At 41.1% G+C, this 15074-nt stretch overlaps 1 protein-coding gene across 1 annotated transcript in view; it reads right to left on the bottom strand.

Moving 5' to 3' along the window:
- Positions 1 to 3634: 3634 nt before the first annotated feature.
- The window catches only part of LOC132764957 (proteoglycan 4-like), a 32356-nt gene continuing 20916 nt past the window's right edge, over positions 3635 to 15074 (bottom strand). The window contains exons 7-10 of the mRNA XM_067472898.1: positions 12643 to 12749; positions 9745 to 9843; positions 8575 to 8676; positions 3635 to 3759 (exon numbers count right to left, since the gene is read on the bottom strand). Coding sequence (XP_067328999.1) covers positions 3635 to 3759; positions 8575 to 8676; positions 9745 to 9843; positions 12643 to 12749 — 433 coding nt within the window. The remainder of the gene's footprint in view (positions 3760 to 8574; positions 8677 to 9744; positions 9844 to 12642; positions 12750 to 15074) is intronic.

Raw genomic sequence — 15074 nt, forward strand, 5'->3', positions numbered from 1 at the left:
TGATCAGCCAGGAGTTCACTGTCCCCACTGCCGGAAGGATTGTCCTGGTTGAACCAGCGCGTCTTGCAAACAACAGGAGCTTCTGCCGAAAGAAGAAGACAGGTCTCTTTTAGGAGGAGAAGCATTTCCTTCCATTGGCACTGAGTGTAAGTCTATAGGATCTATATAGTAGGGCTGGGTAACCACGGAAAAATTTGTTTCTAAACTCAATTCGTTTCAGGGGGCGCTAGCGTTTCCAAATTCTAAATACTTCCGAAATGTATGAGATTTCAAATTTCGTTATTTACGAAATTTTGTTAATTTCGAATCGATTCGTTAATGGTGGACGCAATTGCGCAATATGCTAAAAAAACCCTCCAAATGGGACAGGAGGAACTTCTGAAGCTTCCCTCTCCCTCTGTTGTTGACTGTTGGTGTGATAAAACAAACAACAACTATAAAACTTGCACCAGACATGCGAAAATAATTACAAAATAATTACGAAATAATTACGAAATAATTACAAAATAATTTCGAAATAATTACGAAATAATTACGAATAAATTGAAAAAATTCTTTCGAATCTAATTTACTCCTCACACTATTCCTGCATGGCTCAATATTGGATCGTAAGCTAATTTAAATACGAATTAATAAAGAATTACGAAATTAACGAACGAAACTGCCCAAGCCTATTATTCACCCATCAAAAGCTTGTCGGAAAAGAAAGTCTTACAGGCTTTCCGAAAAGCAAGTAGGTCTCGGATAGTTCGGGTTTCAACTGGCAAGGCATTCCATAATAAGGGGCCACAATCGAGAAGGCTCTCTGCCTAGTAGAGGACAGATGATAAGTCCGGATGTTGGAGACTTCAAGCAAATTTTGGTCCTCGGACCGAAGTAATCTCTGGGGTTGGTAGGGGGATAAGCGGGCCCTCAGGTATGCCGGCCCCAGACCATATAAGGTCTTAAAGGTTAGTACCAGCACCTTGAAAGTAATCCGGTACTCAATCGGAAGCCAGTGCAGCTGTTGTAGAATTGGGGTGTTGTAGAATTGGGGTGATACGACACCTCGAGAAGACGAGCTGCCGCATTTTGCACCAGCTTCAGTTTCCGGATCACTGACAAAGGAAGGCCAATGTAGAGGGCGTTACAGTAGTCAAGCCTCGAGATGACCATCGCCCAGATCACCGTAGCCTGGTCGTTCCTAGATAGGAAGGGAGCCAGTCGCCTAGCCTGACGTAGATGGAAAAACGCAGATCTGCTGACAGCAGAGACCTGGGCCTCCATTGTGAGCAGCGGGTCCAATAAGACACCAAGACTCTTTACAGAAGGTGACAGACGTAGTGTCTCGCCATCCGGGGTAGGCAGCTGGATCTCCCTCCCACCTGGATGGCCCAGCCAAAGGATCTCCGTCTTTGCTGGGTTCACCCTCAACCTGTTGGCACGCAACCATCCAGTAATGGCCTCAAGGTACTGATGGAATGATTTCGGGTACAGAGTCCGGCCGGCCCTCCATCCTCAGAATGAGCTGAGTGTCGTCAGCGTACTGGTGGCACTCAAGCCCAAAGCTCTGCACCAGTCCGGGCGGAGTAAGAACCACCTTCTGTGTTAGCAGTACTAGTAGGGTTGGATAGGTTCACTCGGATGTGGCATATTTCGGGAAAAATCGAATGTTTTCACCTTCCGAAGGGACTTCCCGCCACATTTCCGCAAGGTTCTGACTCATGTGATTGATTTCAGGGATGCGGAAGTGAGTTGGAACTATGATGAAGCATTTCTAATGTCAGTTTCTTTATTTTTAGGCGCGCACCACATGGCCGGACCACGCCCCCTCCCCTCCCTTTGCCGCCCTGCCCCTACCCGCCCATACGCCATCCTTCCCTCCTCCCCCTCCTCCTCCTCCCCCCACCCACGGCCCCCTCTGAGAAAACCACGCCCCCTCCAGGAAGGAAGGACACCGCCCATCGGGGATGATGAGAATGGGAAGAAGGGAAGGAAGCGGGTGAAGGAAGGAAGGACAGAAATGAGGGGAAGGGGTGTAAATAGGAGGGAAGGAAGGAAGGAAAGAAGAAAAGAAGGAAACAAAGAAGAAAAAGTGGGAAGGGGAAGGAAGGTGTAGGAAGGAAGGGAAGGAAGAAGGAAGGAAGGCAGGTATATCAGAGAAGAAAGGTAGGAAATTAAAAGGAGGGAAGGGGAAGGGAAGGTGTATAAAAAAAGGAAGGAATGAGAAGTTGGGAAAGTATATGAGGGAAGAAAGGGAGGAAAGAAAGAAGAAAGAGAGTAGGAGCATGGGAAAGAAGGGAGAAAGGAAGGAAGGAAGAAGAAAGGAGCAGAAGGGAAGATATAGGAACAAAGGAAAGGAAGGAAGAAAGGACGGAAGAAAAGCAAGGGAGGAAAGAAAGCAAATGAAGAAGAGAAAGGGAGGGAAGGAAAGAAAGAAAGAAAGAAAGAAAAGGAAGTATGGAACTACAGAGCGAAGGAAGGAAGGAAAGAGAAAGAGAGGGAAGAAAGGAGACAAAGAGGAAGGAAAAGGAAAAGGGAGGAGGAAGGAAAGAGGTACAGAATGAAGGAGGAGAGAAGGAAAGAAAAGAGGGAAGGGAGGAAAGACGCAGCAAAGGAAAAAAGAGAAAGAAGGAGAGAAAGACGCAAGGAAGGAAAGAAATAAGGAGAAGGAAGGATGAAAAGCAAACAGCTAAGGAAGGAAGTAAAACAGGTAGAGAAGGAAGAAAGGAAAGAAGAAAACAGAATGAAGGAAGGAGTGAAAGAAGCAGAGAAAGAGGGAGAGAAGGCTGGCCACAGCAAACGCGTGGCGGGTAAAGCTAGTCTTCTCTATAGTAGTCATTCAGCAACATCAGATTAATACAGATGGTTGACCATTTTGACAAATGATCCACCGCAAGACGTACCTGTCACTAGATTGCTTGTACTGGTCTGGACTTCTTCCAAGGTAGGGATTGGGGTCAGAAGTGGAGCAGTTGTAGGTCCAGGTTGGAATGGTTGTAGGTTCAGATGGAAGAGTTGTAAGTTCAGGTAGAAGAGTTGTAAGTTCAGATGGAACAGTTATAGGTCCAGGTGTGGTCTGAACTTCACCACCTGTTGAGAAAAGATTGAAATGCAAAACATTCTCACATACCACATTAAACATCCACATCACCTTACAGAGTTTTACTACATGCTCCACGGACAATATAGTTTATGTACTCCAATGCCCCATGCAAATTACTATAGGTTGGGATGGCACCAGACCCCTGAAAATCAGAATTAGTGACAGTGCTCTCAATTGATCGTGTTAATGTTCCCACGTTACGTTTAATGAAGAATTTCTGCAATATAGAAATTGCGATTTGCAATCTGCAATTTTTGTATTGTTATAGATATCTGTGCATGTTACACAGGAATTGACACTTACCAGAGCAGAACGACGGTGGGCAGATGAACCGCACCTGATAGTCAAAGCAACGTTGTGTTTTCCCCTGGTCATTGTTCATGCAGGAAAAGCCGTAAATGGGATCATTTCTGTTCGGAGAATGGACCCAATGCATTAGAGACCTCTGAGACTATAACGCCCTCTCACCCAAGCTTGCAGAAGTGTCCCAACCCAGAAGCCCAAGTGTTATGTTTCACAAATACTCACACAACGAATTTTTGACCCGTCTCAGAAGCCGGGATGCCGTTTACGGTCCTGTGCTTCGATATCAATTGGTTTGGGGCAAATGTCTCGGGAGTACACCTGTCGGAGCTCAGTTAAGAGTTCATGGTCCCCATTGCCCTCAGGACTGTCTGGTTGAACCAACGAGTCTTGCAAATGGCAGGAACTTATTTGAAACAGACAGGGAGAGAAACGATGAAATGTTTTAGGAGAGGAAGCTTTTCTCGACTTTCCTATTCCTCTGAAGGAACAGATAAGTTGCATCAGGATTCTTGATTTGTTCCAAATCAGAACTTTGGTCCAAAAGCAAGGCGCTGGCTGCTGGAGCTGATGAACAACGGCACTGCATCCTGTCAGATCCCCAAAATCTGGAGGAAAGCAAGAGTCATCGCCATCTTGAAGCCAGGCAAAGACCGCAATGACCCAAAAAGCTACAGACCAATCTCCCTGTTGTGCCACCTCTACAAAGTCCTGGAAAGACTTATTTTGCATAGAATTACGAAAAAAATAGACCCACGTCTGATCCCACAGCAAGCTGGCTTCAGAAAAGGCAAAAGCTGCACATCGCAAGTGCTGAACCTGACTCAGGACATAGAAGATGGCTTTGAAAGGCAGCAGATCACAGGACCTGTCAGTAGCCTATGATACTATGAACCACCGCCTCCTCCTGAGAAAAATGTAGAATATCACAAAGGACGACCACCTCACCCGCCTCATAGGAACCTGCTACAAAACAGGAGCTTTTTTTGTTGAGTTCCAGGGCCAGAGAAGCAGATGGCGGAACAGAAGAACGGCCTGCCTCAGGGGAGCGTGCTTGCTCCATCCATGTTCAACATTTACACGAATGACCAGCCACTGCCAGAAGGGACAGAGAGCTTCATCTATGCTGATGATCGTGCCATCACCGCTCAAGCAGGGAGCTTTGAGATGTAGAACAGAAGCTCTACGAAGCTCTAGCTGCCCTTACTGCCTATTACAGGGAAAACCAACTAATCCCCCAACCCATCTAAAACACAGATATGTGCCTTTCATCACAAGAACAGAGATGCATCCCGAGCTCTGAGGATCACCTGGGAAGGAATCCCACTGGAGCATTGCAGCGCACCCAAATACCTGGGAGTCACTCTGGACCGTGCTCTGACCTACAAGAAGCACTGCCTGAACATCAAGCAAAAAGTGGCGCTAGAAACAATATCATACGAAAGCTGACTGGCACAACCTGGGGATCACAACCAGATACAGTGAAGACATCTGCCCTTGCTGCTGAGTATGCATGCCCAGTGTGGAACACATCTCACCACACTAAAACACTGGATGTGGCTCTTAATGAGACATGTCGCATTATCACGGGTGTCTGCGCCCTACACCACTGGAGAAATTACACTGTTTAGCCGGTATTGCACCACCTGACATCCGCCGGGAAGTAGCAGCCAATAGTGAAAGGACCAAGGCAGAGACATCTCCAGCTCATCCCCTGTTTGGGTATCAGCCAGCACGTCAATGACTTAAATCTAGAAATAGTTTTCTAAGATCTATGATGTACCCAAGGTTGTATGATGTACCCAAGGTTGAGGGTCTCTGTGGAGTTGGTCGCTTGTCTCTTAGGGACGTCTCCATCAACACCAATGCATTTGCAGGTTGAATTTTTGCAAATATTATTCACAGATTGCCTTGTGATGTTCTCCCAAGGAATCTCTAGGTCTCTTAGGGTGACTTCTTGGGGAATCCATAGGTCCATCAGTTGAGGACCTAGAGATTCCTAGAGAAATCTCTTGCAGAGTCATCTGGGGGACCTAGTGATAGCTCTACTCTATACTATTTATCTCACTGCTGTATAGAAACAACATGTGGGATAAGTATAGTACATGGGATAGGTCTAGGATGTGGGATAGGTCTAAGTATATAGGAAAATAATAGTAAATGGCAGAGGTCTAGTATATGGGATAGGTAGTGTATGGGATAAGTATAGTATATGGGATAGGTCTAGTATATGGAATAGGCAGAGGCAGCCGTAGGTAATTTTCAACGGTAAGCAAACAGTATTTTGGCACCCCCCCCCCCCCCAACCAATCATTGATATATATTTTCTGTTCGTCGTGGGAGTTCTGTGTGCCACAACCAACCAATCATTGATATATATTTTCTGTTTGTCGTGGGAGTTCTGTGTGCCACAACCAACCAATCATTGATATATATTTTCTGTTCGTCGTGGGAGTTCTGTGTGCCATATTTGGTTCAATTCCATCATTGGTGGAGTTCAGAATGCTCTTTGATTGTAGGTGAACTATACATCCCAGTAACTACACTTGCCACACTTGCTCCCTTGCCCGGCCTGCTTTGGGTCCAGAGGTGTGCCTGAAGACCCTGGCATGTGCACCAAAAGTCACCTCTTCTCCTGACTTTCTCCTCAACATTGGGACCAAGTCCCCCTTGGGGTGAGAAGGGCGGGGTAGAAGAAACCGAAAGAGAGAGAGAGAGAGAGGTGGAGATGCCCACCTTTCCTGAAGGTAGGGGCAAAAACAAAGGAGGGAGCGGAGGTGGGAGATACCTCCAGCTGGAGGGGCTCTCTCTCTCTCTCTTGGTCCCAATGGCTGAAGAGAAAGTCAGGAGAAGAGGCAACTTTTGGTGTGCACGCTGGGGTCTTCAGACACGCCTCCGGACCCGAAGCGGGCCAGGCGTGGTGGCTCCGCCCCTTGGCCCGCCCGCGGATTGGGGAGAGGAGAGGAGGTGGGTAGAGCGCCGGGGGATCGGGAAAGGGAGCCGGTCATGGGGAAGGGATCGAACACAGAGAACGATTGAGTGCCAGCTCTGCTCGCGCACCCGGTGGCCGAGTGGAGCAGGAACGAGAGGGGCTAGGCAAGACTCAAGGGCGCGGCCCCTTTGGGAAGAGGATCGCCCGGCAGCGAGGCAAGAAAGCCGAGGCTCCCCCCGGACTGCTAGGGCTGTTGTGAGCTGAGGGTGCGCTCCTCAAGTGGCGGTCGAGGGGCATTTACAGAGGCACCTCTGCACCCCTGGCAAAAAAAAGTGTTCTGCGACCGCTTACTTCGCGTAATGGACGAGCCGCCCCTGGGAATAGGTCTAGCATTTGAGATAGTCTCGTATATGAGATAGGTCTAATATGTGAGGAGTCTAGTATGCAGGATAGGTCTAGTATATTGGAGTGGTCTTGTATGTGGGATAGGTCTAGTATATGGGATAGGTCTAGTATATGAGATAGGTCTAGTATATGAGATGGGTCTAATGTGCGGGATAGATGTCGTATATGGGAGTGGTCTTGTATGTGGGAGCAGTTTAGTGTGTGGGTCAGGTCTAGTATATGAGATAGGTCTAGTATATGGGATAGGTCTAGTATATGGGATAGGTCCAGTATGTGAGATAGGTCTAGTATATGGGAGCAGTCTAGTATGTGAGATAGATCTAGCATATATATATATATGTGTGTGTGTGTGTGTATGGGATAAGTCTAGTATATGGGATAGGTCCAGTATATGAGATAGGTCTTGTATATGGGATAGGTCCAGTATGTGAGATAGGTCTAGTATATGGGAGCGGTCTAGTATGTGAGATAGGTCTAGCATGTGTGTGTGTGTATGGGATAAGTCTAGTATATGGGATAGGTCCAGTATATGAGATACTTCTAGTATATGAGATAGGCCTAGTATATGGGATAGGTCTAATAGATAAGATAGATGAGATAGGTTTATGGGATACGTCCAGTATGTGGGTTAGGTCTAGCATATGGGAGCAGTCTAGTATGTGGGATAGGTCTAGCATATGGGATAGGTCCAATATATGAGATACGTCTAGTATATGAGATAGGTCTAGTATATGAGATAGGTCTTGTATATGGGATAGGTTCTAGTATATGGGATAGGTCCAATATATGAGATACATCTAATATACGAGATAGGTCTAGTATATGAGATACATCTAATATATGAGATAGGTCTAGTATATGAGATACATCTAATATACGAGTTAGATCTAATATATGAGATAGGTCTAGTATATGGGATAGGTCTAGTATGTTGGATAGGTCTAGCATATACCTCGAGAACACTTCTCAATATGTCCTCCAGTGGAATTTTATGGTAGAAGTTGACCTTAGACTTACGTTGGAAGCCTTAGAGATTTCAAGAGAGTAGTTCTCTCTTTTTTATTTATGGGTTTTCTTCATTCAGAGGGTGATCCTGTGCCCCCTAACCTTCAGCCTACTCTACGTGCCATAGTTGTATGGCTGTTGAAGTTCTTATGAAGTCAATATTCAATATAACGATACTAAACCTGACCCACATACTAGACTACTCCCACATAAAAGACCACTCCCATATACATCTATCCCGCACACTAGACCCATCTCATATACTAGACCTATCCCACATACTTGACCTAACCCACATACTAGACCGCTCCCATATACTAGACCTATCCCATATACTAGACCTATCCCACATACTTGACCTAATCCACATACTAGACCGCTCCCATATACTAGACCTATCCCATATACTAGACCTATCTCATGTACTAGACCTATCCCACATACTTGACCTAACCCACATACTAGACCGCTCCCATATACTAAACTTATTGCATATACTAGACCTATCTCATATACTAGACCTATCCCACATACTTGACCTAACCCACGTACTAGACCGCTCCCATATACTAGACCTATCTCATATACTAGACCTATCTCATATACTAGACCTATCTCATATACTAGACCTATCTCATATACTAGACCTATCTCATATACTAGACCAATCCCATATACTAGACCCATCTCATATACTAGACCTATCTCATATACTAGACCTATCTCATATACTAGACCTATCCCACATACTAGACCTAACCCACATACTAGACCGCTCCCATATACTAGACCTATTTGCAAGGAGGGGCCATTTAGCCTGGTGATTCTGGGTATGGTTGCACACCTTGTGGAGTAGTTTGTGCCGTGGTCTGCGCTGGTTCCGGGTTGCAGGTTGGAGCAGGACGTGTAACTACAGCTGGTCCTGGAGTGGTTGGTTCTTCATTACCTGTGGAAAAAGAATCAGTGTTGGGTGGATTGGACGAAATCTGGTTCAATGCTTCAAGCTGCTCAAGAACACTGCTGTTGTTGAGTTCCTTCAAGTCATTCCCGATTTTGGGGTTAGTCATGTATGACTTATTCAAGGTTTCAATGGCTGAGTACAAACTCTAAAATGTTCTATTATTAAGGACAGTAAATAGTAGGCTTGGGTAACCACGGAAAAATTTGGTTCTAAACTCGTTTTGTTTTTAGGGGGCCCTTGCGTTTAGTTTTTTATAATAATTCCGAAATTTTCCTTTTAAAAATTTCGAAACATACGAAATTTTGTATAATTACGAATAGATTCGTTAATGGCGGACGCGATTGCGCAATATCGGATCGTAAGCTAATTTAAATACGAATTAATAACAAATTATGAAATTAATGAACGAAACCGCCCAAGCCTTATATATATATATATATATATATATATATATATTAGGGCTGGGTGGTTTCGTTTCGTAATTTCGTAATTCGTTAAAAATTCGTTATTTTTTTTGTTACGAAGCGATAACGAACCATTCAGGAGCATCTAAAAAACGAAACAAATTTTTCAATTCGTTTCATAATTGCTTCGTATTCGTTTCGTATTCGTTTCGAAATCGTTTCGTTATTATTTCCGCATGTCTGGGGCAAGTTTTCTAGCTGTTGTTTGTTTAATCAGTGAAAAAAAATTATAAATATCACACCAACAGTCAACAACAGAGGGAGAGGGAAGCTTCAGAAGTTCCCCCTGTCCCATATGGAGGTTTTTTAGCGTATTGCGCGGTCGCGTCCGCCATTAACGAATCAATTCGTTATTGTTTCGTATTTGTTTCGTTAATGTTTCGTAATTTTTTTAACATTTATGAAATTTTGTAAATATCGAACTTTTTAAAAGAAAAATTTCGGAATTCTTTTAAACATCAAAACGCAAAACCCCCCAAAAAACGAATCGAATTTAGAAACAAATTTTTCTGTTGTTACCCAGGCCTTATATATATATATATATATATATATGCCGCTAAACAGAGATTTATGTGGAATACAAACATACCTTTCACCGGGATCTCTGGGGTAGTTTGGACTAGTTCTGGGGTGGGAGTTAAAGCAGGAGGTCCTCCACATTCTGGTTCAGGTGTGGTATGGAGTTCACCTGTATGGAGAAAAAGTAATGTTATTAAGACGAGGATGCAATTGTAGCCTTTTTGAAGAGTTTCCGATAGGCGAAAGTAAGCCACCTTAAGAAAAGACCTCTTTGGGTAAAGAAAGCACAACTAAATTCACAGAATTATCAAATCATAGAATCATAGAATTTTAAAATCATAGAGTCAAAGATTTATGGAATCACAGAATCAGAATCATGGAGTCATATAATCCAGGAATCACAGATTCAAAGAAACATGGATTCATATGAATCATAGAATTATAGAATCACAGTCTCATAGAATCACAGAAACATGGAATCAAAGAATCACAGTATCATAGTATCATAGAATCACAGAAACATGGAAATAAAGAGTCATGGAATCAAGGAATCACAATATCATAGAAACATAAAGGGATATGGAATCAGTATCATAGTATCATAGAATCACAGAAACATGGAATCAAAGAATCACAGAATCATAGTATCATAGCATCACAGAAACATGGAAATAAAGAGTCGTGGAATCAAGGAATCACAGTATCATAGAAACATAGAGTCAAAGGGATATGGAATCACGGAATCACACTATCATAGTATCATAGAATCACAGAAAGACGGAATTAAAGAGTCATGGAATCACAGTCTCATAGAATCACAGAAACATGGAATCAAAGAATCACAGTATCATAGTATCATAGAATCACAGAAACATGGAATCAAAGAATCATAGTATCATAGAATCACACAAACACGGAAATAAAGAGTCATGGAATCAAGGAATCACGGTATCATAGAAACATAAAGTCAAAGGGATATGAAATCATGGGATCACAGTATTCATAGTATCATAGAATCACAGAATTAAAGAGTCATGGAATCAAGGAATCACAGTATCATAGAATCACAGGAATATGGAATCAAAGAATCGCAGAATCATAGTATCATAGAATAACAGAAACACAAAAATAAAGAGTCATGGAATCAAAGAATCACAGTACCATAGAAACATAGAGTCAAAAAGATATGGAATCACAGAATCATAGTATCATAGAATCACAGAAACATGGAATCAAAGAATCACAGTATCATAATATCATAGAAACACAGAAAGATGGAATTAAAGAGTCATGGAATCAAGGAATCACGGTATCATAGAAATATAGAGTCAAAGGGATATCAAATCATGGACTCACAGTATTCATAGTATGATAGAATCACAGAAACACAGAATTAAAGAGTCATGTAATTAAGGAATCACAATATCATAGGATCACAGGAATATGGAATCAAAGAATCGCAGAATCATAGTATCATAGAATCACAGAAACACAGAAATAAAGAGTCATGGAATCAAAGAATCACAGTACCATAGAAACATATAGTCAAAGAGATATGGAATCAAAGAATCACGGTATCATAGAATCACAGAAACATGGAATCAAAGAATCACAGAATCATAGTATCATAGAATCACAGAAAGACGGAATTAAAGAGTCATGGAATCAAGGAATCACAGTATCACAGAGTCAAAGGAATATGGAATCAGTATCATAGTATCATAGAATCACAGAAACATGGAATCAAGGAATCACAGTATCATAGTATCACAGAATCACAGAAAGACGGAATTAAAGAGTCATGGAATCACGGAATCACAGTATCCTAGTATCATAGAATCACAGAAACACAGAATTAAAGAGTCATGGAATCAAGGAATCACAGTATCATAGAATCACAGAAACATGGAATCAAAGAATCATAGAATCGTAGTATCATAGAATCACAGAAAGATAGAAATAAAGAGTCATGGAATCAAGGAATCACAGTATCAAAGAAACACAGAGCCAAAGAGATATGGAATCAAAGAATCACAGTATCATAGAATCACAGAAACATGGAATCAAAGAATCACAGAATCATAGTATCATAGAATCACAGAAACACGGAAATAAAGAGTCATGGAATCAAGGAATCACAGTATCACAGAAACATAGAGTCAAAGGGATATGGAATCATGGAATCACAATATCATAGAATCGCAGAAAGACAGAATTAAGGAGTCATGGAATCAAGGAATCACAGTATCATAGAAACATAGAGTCAAAGGGATATGGAATCGCAGAATCACAGTATCATAGTATCGTAGAATCACAGAAACATGGAATCAAAGAAACACGGAATCAAAGAATCACAGAATCTCAGAAACACCAAATCAAAGAATCTCAGGCCACAGGATCATGGAATCAAAGAATCACAGTGTCATAGAATCATAGAACCATAGAACCACAGAGTTTGAAGAGATCCCATGGTTTGATTTGATTCAACATGGCTCATGTTATTATGCTGATGATGAAGATCCACCCTAGACAAGTTTGGTTGATAATCTAGAGTGATGATAAAATGTACTTTCTTTTTCAATTTTGTGTTGCGAACCCCTTTGAACCTTCAAAGGAAAGCCTCAGAGGAATTCATTCCACAAATGGAAATTTACAGCTGTCCACGACACATTGATTAGGATATTATGAAAACGGGTCTCATAGCAGGTCAACTCCTTGGAAACCATTACTGACTTGGTCATCCTTGAATTTAGTCTACCCTAAGTGTCACATCTCAACTTTCGGCTCAACTTTGTGATGAACTTGTACACAGAGGTCTCAAAATGGTTTTGTTCCCATTTGGTTTGTGACCTATTTTTGTTGTCCACCCATTCAGGGAGAGAGGTTGGTTGGAATGGAAGAGAGCAACAGAGAAATGGAGGAAAGGTTTAGCCACTAAGAATCAAAGAACACAGATATGGAGTCTTACCAGAGCAGAAATATGGAGGGCAGGTGAATCGCACCTGGTAGTCCAAGCACTGCTCTCCTTTCTTCTGCATGCTGTTGATACAGACAACGCCGAAGCTGGCATTGTTCCTGTTCAGACAATAAGTGCAATAGCATTCATTATGAAGGATGCAGCAATGGAGTTTCCGCATGCAATGCTAGATACTAGATTTGGGCGGTTCCGTTTGTCAATTTCGTAATTCGTTATTAATTCGTATTTAAATTAGTTTACGATCCAATATTGAGCCATGCAGGAATAGTGTGAGGAGTAAATTAGATTCAATACAATTTTTTCAATTTATTTTGTAATTATTTTGTAATTATTTCGTAATTATTTCGTAATTATTTCGTAATTATTTTCGCATGTCTGGTGCAAGTTTTATAGTTGTTGTGTAGGCCTGGGTAACAACGGAAAAATTTGTTTCTAAAATCGATTTGTTTTTTGGTTTTTTTTGCGTTTCGATATTTTAAAGAATTCCGATTTTTTTTAAAAAAATAGTTCGATATTTACAAAATTTCGTAAATGGTAAAAAAATTACAAAACAATAACGAAACAATAACGAATCAATTCGTTAATGGTGGACGCGACCGCGCAATACGCTAAAAAACCCTCCAAATGGGACAGGGGGAACTTATGAAGCTTCCCTCTCCCTCTGTTGTTGACTGTTGGTGTGATAATTTATTTTTTATCACTGATAAAACAAACAACGACTATAAAACTTGCACCAGACATACGGAAATAATAACGAAATAATAACGAAACAATTTCAAAACAATTACGAAACAATTACGAAACAATTACGAAACAAATTGGAAAAATTCGTTTCGTTTTTTAGTTGCTCCTGAATGGTTCAATATTGCTTCGTTATAAAAAAAATAACGAATTAATAACGAATTACGAAATTAACGAACGAAACCGCCCAGCCCTACTAGATACTAGGCTTGGGCGGTTTTGTTCGTTAATTTCGTAATTCGTTATTAATTCGTATTTAAATTAACTTACGATCCAATATTGAGCCATGCAGGAATAGTGTGAGGAGTAAATTAGATTCGAAACAATTTTTTCAGTGTATTTCGTAATTATTTCGTAATTATTTCGTAATTATTTTGTAATTATTTCGTAATTATTTTCGCATGTCTGGTGCAAGTTTTATAGTTGTTGTGTGTTTTATCACACCAACAGTCAACAACAGAGGGAGAGGGAAGCTTCAGAAGTCCCCCCTGTCCCATTTGGAGGTTTTTTTTTAGCATATTTCGCAATCGCGTCTGCTATTAACGAATCGATTTGTAATTATACAAAATTTCGTATATTTCGAAATTTTTTAAAGGAAAATTTTGGAATTATTTTAAAAAAACAAAACGCAAGGGCCCCCTAAAAACAAAACGAGTTTAGAACCAAATTTTTCTGTGGTTACCCAAGCCTACTAGATACGTTCAAGGTCAGATTAAAATTGAGAGTAGATTTAAAACTGGACCAGTGGTCTGACTCCATACAGAGTCTCTTGTGTTCCTATTTTGGAATATTTATATCACACATCGTGTGCAACTTCGCTCAATGATTTGTGCAATCAAGGTACGACGCATCTTTATCATAGGAGTCATAATAAGAGGATATACAATAGGGGTATGCAAGACTCCAAAACCTAGTTTGTTTGTCTTGAAATTTTGTACGACCCCCATTTTTATACTAAAGTGTTTCGAAAAAGCCATAAGAGGTCCATGTCCTATCTATTAAGAAGTTCTGAAAAAGTCGTTCATTTTTCGTTTCGTCATTCACTCATTTGTGCAAATGGGAATATTAAAAGTCTCCTATATCTCTCAGTTTAAGGACTATTGGAATAAAACTTGCTACAATTGTAGCACACATTTACCACTTTAAATCCCCCAAGTTTCAGAACGTTTCGCCAATCCACTGATTTTTGGGATATTTTTGAACAACATTAAAAAAACTAAGAGATATTCCCTTGAAAAAGTCATAAGGGGTCTTTGTCCTTTCTATTAATGAGTTCTGTAAAAGTTCCGTAAAACTTGCTACAATTGTAGCACACATTTACCACTTTAAATCCCCCAAGTTTCAGAACGTTTTGCCAATCAACTGATTTTTGGGATATTTTTGAAATATTTCCGAACAACATTAAAAAAAACTAAGAGATATTCCCTTGAAAAGGCCATAAGGGGTCTGTGTCCTATCTATTAAGAAGTTCTGAAAAAGTCGTTAATTTTTCATTTGTCATTCACTCATTTGTGCAAATGGGAATACTAAAGAGGCTCCTATATCTCTCAGTTTAAGGACTATTGGAATAAAAATTGCTACAATTGTAGCACACATTTACCACTTTAAATCCCCCAAGTTTCAGAACATTTCACTAATCCACTGATTTTTAGGATATTTTTGAAATATTTTCAAACATTTCA

The sequence above is a fragment of the Anolis sagrei genome, chromosome 13 (genome assembly GCF_037176765.1).
Source record: "Anolis sagrei isolate rAnoSag1 chromosome 13, rAnoSag1.mat, whole genome shotgun sequence".
NCBI classification, from domain to species: Eukaryota; Metazoa; Chordata; class Lepidosauria; order Squamata; family Dactyloidae; genus Anolis; species Anolis sagrei.